The sequence below is a fragment of the Silurus aristotelis genome, assembly GCF_946808225.1.
Source record: "Silurus aristotelis genome assembly, chromosome: 8".
In the NCBI taxonomy this organism is placed as follows: domain Eukaryota; kingdom Metazoa; phylum Chordata; class Actinopteri; order Siluriformes; family Siluridae; genus Silurus; species Silurus aristotelis.
In genome coordinates this window covers 9,274,554-9,285,669 of record NC_139581.1, presented here as the reverse complement: position 1 = coordinate 9,285,669, position 11,116 = coordinate 9,274,554, and the positions used below count along the sequence as shown (strand labels likewise).

Here is an 11,116-nt window from a genome sequence, read left to right as displayed (position 1 = left end):
GTTAATAAAGTTTCTAAATTAAAGCTTAGTATTGTCAACCTCAGGTAGAGTACATAGGGCGAGTTATTGCACATGGTACTAAAGCAGTTGCTCCAGCTCATTTGGAAGGCATCAGCAAAGCACCAATGCCTCAAACAGTTGGCTAGATTACTTTTTTCAGGAATGACAGGATTTAGAGTGTATAGAAGACTATGCTGTTAAAACTGCTCCTGTTAGAGAAATTATGAAAACAACAGGCCAGCAGAATGTGTGCACCTCTTACAGTACCTCACAAAAGTGACTACACCCCTCACATTTCAGCAATCATTTAAGTATATCTTCTCATTGGACAATACTATAGAAATGAAACTTGGATATGTTTTAGAGTAGTCACCGTGCAGCTTGTAAAGTGGTATAGATTTGCTGTTCTCTAAAAATAACTCAACATACAGCCATTATGTCCCGTTTGCTGTAGTAGCCTTTGAGACTTTAAAATAGGAACTTCAAGTAGCACACACTTTAGCTACTCCAGACTAAACAAAGCCGTTATATTTGTATGTTGCAGATTGTGTTGATGGTTATGCTTCTACAGTGCTCATTTATGAAACATGTAGCTGTAGATAGAAACAACCCGTCGCTTTTTATAGCACTAAGCTGGATAGTGTTGCACACTGCTTTCCACCATGTTCTTAACAGAGTTTGGCAGCTGTGTATTATACTTATAAAAAGGCATCTACCTTGACTATGGGTTTTCCTTTTATTATGTACACACATCATAATGTTGTAGAACTTTTAAAGTTGGGAAGATTTGTTTTGACTCAAGCTCGTACGTTATCATATGCATCTTTACTGACTTATTCTGATGCGATACTTAAATGATACTTAAACTGTGAATCCAGAATACTTGATGCCTTTAGCGTTTGAGAGTATGCAGGAAAATTCTCTCCTATGTCCTACTAGACTAGCTCAAAAGATTAAACTCTATTGAGTATTCAACTATAAACTAGATCAAAGTAATAATACTTATCAACCTCAGAGGAAAAATTAACAGCCAGTTTTTTTTGTTCCACCAAGGCAAAACCCGTACAGGAGTTTCATCAAAATGTAACCTGCACTGAAGTCCACTGGTCAAAGCATCTCTTCATATACAGTTTCAGACATTATTCCATTAACTTCACATAGTTATGGTGTTACTGCATATTTGACCATCTCTGGTAGTTCATTAACTTTTTTATGACCTCAAGATGGACTTTTTCATATGTTCTGTTAACTCTATATGACCGTTTGTCCATCGTTTTGTCAATCTACCCAAATACTATGGTCTCTTAACCAGAGGAGTCTCTGTCCTCCACGCTGTTAGTTCTATTCTGTAAAGAAGTGCAAAACATTTCTCTGTATGATATTTTTATTTTATATAGTGAAATGTATCATCTGTGTCCTCTACACATTAAACTTACTTACCCTGGCCATTATTTGTGTGTATGTTTTTGTGTAGGTTGAATTTTATACTCACCCTTTATACCCCTATGTGTGTGTCTGTGTATGGCCCGTTTCTGCTGAACATTGATCACAGGTTAGTTCACTTACCCTTGTGTATGTGTGTGTTGCATGTAGGTTAGACATTGAACTTACATTTACAGCATTTAGCAGACACTTTATCCACACTGAGAAGTCACTTGTTACCCTTGTGTATGTTGGGTGTGCTCACAACTTCCCGTTTTTATGTTTTAAGAGGTAATCCACATGACTGTGTTGCTAAATCATTGGCTTTTACTTGTTTATGTTAAAATTTGGAGTCATTTACCATTTGTAACGCTGATGTTGATTATTTTGTGCATTGTTTATGATTTAGACATCACATTGATTCACATGCAGGGTATTCAGTTTAAGAAAGGATGGTGGCCAATTCATAACAGTTGAGACACAACATTGTCCTCAGCCCTGTTCAGCACAGTTAGCAAATTAAAAGCCCTTACCTCAGCATGTCAGTGGGCTAAGGGAATAGCGTCAAACATCTACACTACTTCAGTTTATGCACATTGAGTGTTTCATCTGTTTGGTCCTGTGTAGAAACATCGAGGATTGAAAAAAAAACTCCTGTTCAACATGTTGAACAGATTGGACATCTTATTTCTGCTATGATGGCACCTAGCAGGTTGGCCATAATTAAGTGTCAAGCACATAAATAGGGCTATGATTTTGTCATCCAGTGAAACAATGCTGCTGATTTACAAGCAAAAAAAGGCAACAGGGTGACAAGTTGCTGTTAGCTGCTGTTGTGCTTGTTGAATCTCTGAAAAATAATTTGGTGGTTGCAAAAAGGTAGGATTGTTGCTCCTACAGTGCTCTTTAGATTAGATTAGATTCAGATTAGATTAGATCCGCTGTGGCGACCCCTAACGGGAGAAGCCGAAAGAAAGTTTTTATTGTAATTGAACATGATATGATGCAAGGCAACAAAATACAGTTAGCATCTAACAAGAGATGCATATGTAAATAATGCACTTTCAGTGTATTTACCAGTGTAAATATTTACATATGTACAGATTGGTCAGGCTATGATACATAGATATATAGATATAAATAAAAAATAAATGAATGAATAATACGATATATAAAAAATGCATTTCCGCATGAAAACATGTTCAGCACCGAAACTGCAGTGGGGAAAAAGCTGTTCCTGAACCTGTTTATCTTGGTCCAGCCCTGTAGGCTGACTCCTTGTTGTCCTTGATTAATTCGATCACCCTTGTGTCATCTGCAAAACTTGATAATGATGTTGAAACCATATAAAGAATTACAGTCATGGGTGAGGAAGGAATAGAGAAAGGGACTCAGCATACAGCCTTGTGGTACTCCAGTGCTAAGCATGAGGGTGGAAGAGCAGCGGTGGTCTGCCCGAACATGCCAGGGTCTGTAGCAAGTTGCAAGATGATGTGCTAATGCCCAGGTCTCCAAGTTTGATGATTAACTTGGAGGGGATGACAGTTTTGAACGCTGAACTAAAGTCAAGCAACAGCATTCTAGCATAAGTGTCTTTATTGTCCAGGTGAGACAGGTGTTCTTATAGTAAGCAAAATGGTGCGGCTCCAGGGTGGTGGCAAGGCAGGTTTTAAAGTGTGCCAGGACCAATCCTTCAAAGCACTTGGTGATGACGGGGGAGAGCGCTACTGGGTGGTAATCATTAATGCACGTTGTGGTGGAGTGTTTTGGCACTGGCATGATAGAGGTGATCTTAAAGCGGGGGGGGGGGGGGGGGGGGCACAATACCTTGGTCTAGGGACAGGTTGAATGAGTCTGTCAAGACCCCCAACAGCTCTTCAGCGCATGCTCTGAGGATGCATCCAGGAATGCTATCAGGCCCTGTAACTTCCATGCACTGATCCTGTTTAGCACCATGCTGACATCACTTGGGGAGGATATAAGATGCTGGTGGTCCACAGGCATCTCAGCATTGGTTGCCGACTCCTGGTTATCCCTTTCAAAGTGAGCATTTAAGTTTAGCTCATTAAGAAGGGAGATATCTGTAAATAGTGGTTTGATGGGCTTGTAGTCACTAATGGTCAATTTAAACACCTGGTAATGGATTATGTAGACAAGATTAAGCGGGTTCAAAGCAAAAGGTATTTGTGGGTGATTACTGACCAATTTAGCAGATACGCAGATCAGATCAGGGAGCAGGCACAGTAGTTAAGTTTCTGACAAGAAAAGTGATTCCCAGATTTGGCGTACCATCAAAAATAAGTTCAGACATTGGTACAGCTTTTATTCAAACAACAGTTAAGAAGTTGTTGCAGCAACTTGGATAAAGCAAAGGTTGGGATGTGTTAATCACCGGCAGTCCCAGAGAATGGTGGAAAAAGTTAGTGGTACACTGAAAGCTAACCTTAACAAAATCTGTGCAAACATAAAACTAAACTGGGTTGATGCTTTGTCATTTGCTAATGTCCTATCACATGCAAACTAAAAGAAACACGCATCTAACACCACATGAAATGCTGACTGGTCATACCAATGCCTGTACCTTTTTTAACAGATGGAGCTTAAAGCTTATATGCACAACTAATGGCAATACATAAGTCTATCTATCTTCTTCTTCTTCTTCTTTCGGCTGCTCCCATTAGGGGTCGCCACAGCGGATCATCCGTCTCCATACCACCCTGTCCTCTATATCTGCCTCTTTTACACCAACTACCTGCATGTCTTCCCTCACCACATCCATGAACCTCCTCCTTGGCCTTCCTCTTTTCCTCCTACCTGGTGGCTCCATCTTCAGCATTTTTCTACCAATATAATTCATGTCCCTTCTCTGCACATGTCCAAACCATCTCAATCTCGCCTCCCTCACCTTGTCACCAAAACATCCTACATGTGCTGTCCCTCTAATAAACTTATTTCTAATCTTGTCCATCCTCGTCACTCCCAACGAAAACCTCAACATCTTCAGCTCCGCTACCTCCAGCTCCACCTCCTGTTTTTTACTCAATGCCACTGTCTCTAATCCATACAACATCGCAGGTCTCACCACAGTCCTATAAACTTTCCCTTTCATTCTTGCAGATACTCTTCTATCACAAATCACTCCTGTCACTCTTCTCCACCCACTCCACCCTGCCTGCACTCTTTTCTTTACTTCCCTAACACACTCTCCATTACTTTGCACTGTTGACCCCAGGTACCTGAACTCCTCCACCTTCTCCACCTCTTCTCCCTGCAACTGCATCACTCCACTGCCCTCCCTCTCATTCACACACATGTACTCTGTCTTACTCCTACTGACTTTCATTCCCTTTCTCTCCAGCGCATATCTCCACCTCTCCAGGCTCTTCTCAACCTGCTCTCTACTCTCACCACAAATCACAATATCATCTGCAAACATCATAGTCCAGGGAGACTCCTGTCTGACCTCGTCCGTCAACCTGTCCATCACCACTGCAAACAGGAAAGGGCTCAGGGCCGATCCTTGATGCAGTCCAACCTTCACCCTGAACCAGTCTGTCGTACCTACTGCACACTTTACTGCCGTCACACTGTCCTCATACATGTCCTGCACCACCCTCACATACTTCTCTGACACACCTGACTTCCTCATACAATACCACAACTCCTCTCTCGGCACCCTGTCGTACGCTTTCTCTAAATCCACAAATACACAATGCAGCTCCTTCTGTCCTTCTCTATACTTCTCCATCAACATCCTCAAAGCAAATAAGGCATCTGTGGTGCTCTTCCTCGGCATGAAACCATACTGTTGCTCACAGATGGTCACCTCTTCTCTCAGCCTGGCTTCCACTACTCTTTCCCATAACTTCATGGTGTGACTGATCAACTTAATTCCCCTGTAGTTACTGCAGGTCTGCACATCTCCCTTATGCTTAAAGATCGGTACCAGCACACTCCTTCTCCATTCCTCAGGCATCCTCTCCCCTTCCAGAATCCTGTTTAACAATCTGGTTAAAAACTCCACTGCCATCTCTCCTAAACATCTCCACGCTTCTACCGGTATGTCATCTGGTCCAACCGACTTTCCATTCTTCATCCTCTTAATCGCTGCTCTCACTTCCTCCTTACTAATCCTATCTACATCCTGCTTCACCAACTTCACATCCTCCAACCTTCTCTCTCTCTGATTTTCCTCATTCATCAGCTGCTCAAAATACTCCCTCCATCTTCTCAACACACTCTCCTCACTAGTCAACACATTTCCCTCTCCATCCTTTATTGCTCTAACTTGCAGTACATCCTTCCCAGCTCGGTCCCTCTGCTTGGCCAATCGGTATAAATCCTTTTCTCCTTCCTTAGTGTCCAACCTCTTATACAGTTCCTCATATGCCTTTTCCTTGGCTTTCGCCACATCCCTTTTAACCTGCTGCCGCATCTCCTTGTACTCCTGCCTACTCTTCTCATCACTCTGTCGATCCCACTTCTGTTTTGCCAATCTCTTTCCCCTAATGCTCTCCTGCACTTCCTCATTCCACCACCACGTCTCCTTGTCTTGCTTTCTATTTCCAGATGTCACACCAAGTACTTTTCTAGCTGCCTCCCTCATCACTCCTGCAGTAGTTGCCCAATCATCCGGCACCTCTTCACCACCACCAAGCCCCTGTCTGACCTCTTCCCTGAACCTCACACTACACTCTTCCTCCTTCAGTTTCCACCATCTTATTCTTCTTTCAAACCTTACTTTCCTCCTCTTCTTCTTCGCCTCCAAAACCATCCTACAGACCACCATCCGATGCTGTCTAGCTACACTGTCCCCCGCCAACACCTTACAGTCTCCAATCTCCTTCAGGTTGCATCTCCTACACAGAAGATAATCCACCTGTGTGCACCTTCCTCCACTCTTATACGTCACCCTATGATCCTCCTTCTTCTTAAAATACGTGTTCACCACTGCCATTTCCATCCTTTTAGCAAAATCTACCACCATCTGCCCTTCCACATTCCTCTCCTTAAAACCATACCTACCCATCACCTCCTCATCACCTCTGTTCCCTTCACCTACATGCCCATTATAGTCTGCCCCAATCACCAATCGTTCTTTCCTAGGTACACCATCTACCACTTCATCTAATTCACTCCAGAATCTTTCTTTCTCCTCCATCTCACAGCCAACTTGTGGAGCATAGGCACTGATGACATTTATCATCATCCCTTCAACTTCCACCTTCACGATCATCACCCTATCAGAAACTCTCTTCACCTCCACTACACTCTTACTGTACGCTTCCTTCAGAATCACCCCTACACCATTTCTCTTTCCATCCACACCATGATAAAACAGTTTAAACCCACCTCCAATGTTCCTGGCCTTACTCCCTTTCCACTTGGTCTCCTGAACACACAACACATCTACCTTTCTCCTCTCCATCATATCAGCTATCTCTCTCCCTTTACCCGTCATAGTACCAACATTTAAAGTACCAACCCGAACCTCTACTCTCCTACACTGCTCCTTTTCCTGCCGTCTCTGTAGACGCCTTCCTCCTCTCCTTCTCCTCCTTCGGCCAACAGTAGCCCAATTTCCACCGGTACCCTGTCGGCTAACGATACCTGTGGCGGTCGTTGTTAACCCGGGCCTCGACCGATCCGGTATGAAATTCTCATTTGTGATCCGCATATTTGATTTGGCACATGTTTTACGCTGGATGCCCTTCCTAACGCAACCCTCCCCATTTACCCGGGCTTGGGACCGGCACTAAGAGTACACTGGCTTGTGCCCCCCTAATGGCTGGGTTAATACATAAGTCTATCTATATGCAGAAAAAAAAAGAAAAGAACCAGTGCAGGAGCCAGACAGCCCAAGTCCAATAGGTCCAGGTGAACAAGTCTACCTGGAAGTGTTCAGGAGAATGTGGAACGAGCCCAGAAGGAAAGGCCTGTACACACTGGTAAGAGCTCCTCCTACAGTAATACAAGCTGAAGGCAGCGCCATCTGGTACTCTGACCTCTGACCAAGAAGAAGAAGTAACAGAGGATTCACAGGAACCAGAAACTGCCGTTCAAGCTGCTGAAGAAAGGTATGAGAGTGACACTCAACATGCTGCTGACATTATTATGACTGATTTGTCTGATGAACTGCAGCCTAGGCCTAGCGGCCTGGGTGGGCAAGAAAGTGCTGGAGTTCCACTCGTCTCTTTTTTTGCCCTCAAGTGGGTAGAATCATTTGATCTATCTCTGAGCAATTGAAGTAAATGATAAACTGGAATCAGATTTAGATAAAGGGAAAATACTATTGTAGGTTGCTTTGGACAATGAGTGATTGCGTGATTCCTCTTTACCCACTCCATTGGTGAAGTCATATCCTCACATGGGTTTTCTTATCACTGCTATGCAGATGACACTCAACTAATCTTTTCTTTCCCTCCATCAGATACCACAGCTTCCGCTCGGATATCAGCATGCTTGACAGACATATCCTCATGGATGAGTGCTTACCAACTAAAACTCAACCCCAGCAAAACAGAACTGCTGGTCATCCCAGGTGATTCATCTCCAGGTCAAGATCTCCAAATAACACTTCATGACTCTCTGCTCTCCCCTTCAGCCACTGCTCGTAACCTTGGGGTAACTATGGACAATGAACTGTCCTTTTTCCCACATGTCACTAATGTTGCTCGTTCTTGTCGATTTCTTCTCTATAACATCCGAAGGATTTGACTATTTCTGTCCACACAGGCTGCCCAGGTGCTTGTTCAGTCTCTTGTCATTTCAAGACTTGACAATCAGCCCAAGTTCTCCCACACCACCCCACTGCTGCGCTCCCTTTACTGGCTTCCAGTAGCTGCACGTATCAGATTCAAAACACCGATGCTTGCCTACAAGGCCAAAAATGGACCAGCACCATCTTACCTCAGTGACCTTTTCACATCTCGCACTGCAACACGCTGTCTGAGATCCTCCAGTACTGCTCGACTGCTACCTCCTTCTCTCAGAATGAGAGGTAGGTACACTTCAAGGCTCTTCTTTGTTCTGGCACCGAGGTGGTGGAATGAACTTAACCTAGAACTTAACTTAAAGCAGATGCCATGGATGCAGGGAAAGAAGAGAAACTTGTAAACTCTTTAGAGCTGCCTGAAGTTCGAAATGATGTGTTTGAGTGGGACTCTGAGGATTGGAGTGAGATTAAAGAGGTCCTGAACGACAGTGACATCTACTGTATGCATGGACAGCAGCTTTGCTTGGAATTACTGAACCAGAGGGTGCTCTAGCCTGAGCACCACAATAAAGTGTGATGCAGGAGAACACATCAGACCACGATCAAAAGAGTTATGAGGGTTGGTGTAAGGTAGAAGATGAAGACCTGGAAAGTGATTCACAAGATTGAGGGTGTAGAGTGAACTTTGCTGTGGATATTTGCCTTGTGGTTTCTGGACTCTGGACTTTTTTTAGACTGTGTGTGGACTGTTGTTTAGGTACTTTCATGGAACTGCCTTATTTCTGCTGAATAAAGTGATGTGTAACCTATATCTACAAGAAAACAGAAGCGAAACCAGATGCTTCCAGTATACAGTAGACTCTTCAATGCATCTCATTTCTCATTTCTGCATCAGACTCTGAAGCTACCTGTCCTACCTACCCTCTTTCACTCTTAGTTTGCACTTATATGCACAATATGAGGGCCATTATTTTTTATTAATATGTCTGGGCACACTGCAAGATGTCTAAAGATGAGGGACAGTTTACATTGCATGTATTGTGTGGTTCTCTGGACTGCTGTGTTTGTGATTGTGGATGGATATCGACCTGTCGTTATAGTGCATGGATTATTTGACGGGCCAAAACAGTTTATCAATCTGACCAACTTTATCAATAAGGTAAGGTAGATAGATGAATTGATAGTAATGTTTAATTTTTTAATTTGATTGCTATCTGTGTTTTTATTTATTTTGTTTAATACAGGCTTGTAAGCTTCATTAATGCCCAAAACAACTGACACAAATATTACATCATTACTATAATATACTCCATTTAACCCAGCCATTAGGGTTGCACACTGAGGTGGAAAGTAACAAAGTACAAATACTTCATTACTATAATTTTCTGGTATCAAAACATTACTTCCCTATTTACGTTTTACTTTCACTCATTACATTTTTACACAAATATCTGTACTTTCTACTTACATTTTTTAACCAAGCTCGTTTCTTTTGTCTTATTCTATTTGGTGAAATGTAAATATTTTTTCTTCTCATTGCGCACCGTTTTCAACCCATCAACATACCACTGATGTATCATTTTAATATTAAATTAAAACCTTCAACGCAACACACGTTTATCCACAATGTCCTTTCTTTACTCAGACATATATAAAAAACTCCTGAAATTTTTTTTTAAATCAGTAAACATTTGTTTTACTGTTGCGCCAAGACTCAAATCAACAACAAAATCTGCCATGATGCACACAATTAACCTTTTGGGGTCAACAAACGCATCGGCATGTTTAGTAGATGTCTACAGAGACACCAGGGACAGGAGATGTGTAGGAGAGTGGAGGTTGGGGTTGGTACAATAAATGTTGGTACTATGACTGGTAAAGGGAGAGAGGTAGCTGATATGATGAAGCGGAAAAAGTTAGATATGTTGTGTGTTTAGGAGACCAGGTGGAAAGGGAGTAAGGCTTGGAACTGTTTTATCATGGTGTAGATGGAAAGAGAAATGGTGTAGGGGTGATTCTGAAGGAAGAGTACAGTAAGAGTGTAGTGTAGATGAAGAGAGTTTCTGATAGGGTGATGAACATGAAGCTGGAAGTTGAAGGGATGATAATAAATGTCATCAGTGTTTATGCTCCACAAGTTGGTTGTGAAATGGAGGAGAAGAAAAAATGCAGGAGTGAATTAGATGAAGTGGTGGACCTAGAAAAGAACGATTAGTGATTGGGAAAGACTTAAATGGGACCAGATGACATACCAGTAGAAGCATGGAGATGTTTAAGAGCGATGGCAAGATTGTTTAACAAGATTTTGGAAGGTGAAAGGATGCCTGAGGAATGGAGAAGGAGTGTGCTGGTACCGATCTTTAAGAATAAGGGAGATGTGCAGACCTGCAGTAACTACAGGGAAATAAAGATCAGTCACACCATGAAGTTATGGGAAAGAGTAGTGGAAGCCAGGCTGAGAGAAGAAGTGACCATCTGTGAGCAACAGTATGGTTTCATGCCAAGAAAGATACTACAGACACATTATTTGCTTTGAGAATGTTGATGGAGAAGTATAAAGAAGGACAGAAGGAATTGCATTGTGTGTTTGTGGATTTAGAGAAAGCGTACGACAGGGTGGATAGAGGAGTTGTGATATAGTATGAGGAAGTCAGGTGTGGCAGAGAAGTATGTGAGGGTGGTGCAGAACATGTATCAGGACAGTGTGACAGCAGTGAAGTACAGTAGGAACGACAGACTAGTTCAAGGTGGAGGTGGGATTGCATCAAGGATCGGCTTTGTGCCCTTTACTGTTTGCAGTGGTGATAGACAGGTTGATGGACGATGTCAGACAGGAAACTACGTGGACTATGTGGTTTGCGGATGATATTGTGATTTGTGGTGAGAGTAGAGAGCAGGTTGAGAAGAGCCTGGAGAGGTGGAGGTACATGCTGGAAAGAAGGGGAATGTCACTGTGGCGACCCCTAATGGAAGCAGCTG

The 11,116-nt window shown here is 42.7% G+C and overlaps 1 protein-coding gene across 2 annotated transcripts in view; it reads left to right on the top strand.

The window, feature by feature from the left end:
* LOC310729664 (lysosomal thioesterase PPT2-like) overlaps positions 1 to 11,116 on the top strand; it is an 81,921-nt gene that overhangs the window by 67,695 nt on the left and 3,110 nt on the right. The window contains exon 1 of one of the 2 annotated variants that reach the window (XM_083548121.1): positions 8,967 to 9,296. The exons of the other annotated variant lie outside the window; for it this stretch is intronic. Within the exon in view, the coding sequence (XP_083404247.1) occupies positions 9,120 to 9,296 (177 nt within the window). The 5' untranslated portion in view covers positions 8,967 to 9,119. Of the gene's footprint in view, positions 1 to 8,966; positions 9,297 to 11,116 lie in introns of those variants that run through there. 2 annotated transcript variants of the gene reach the window in all.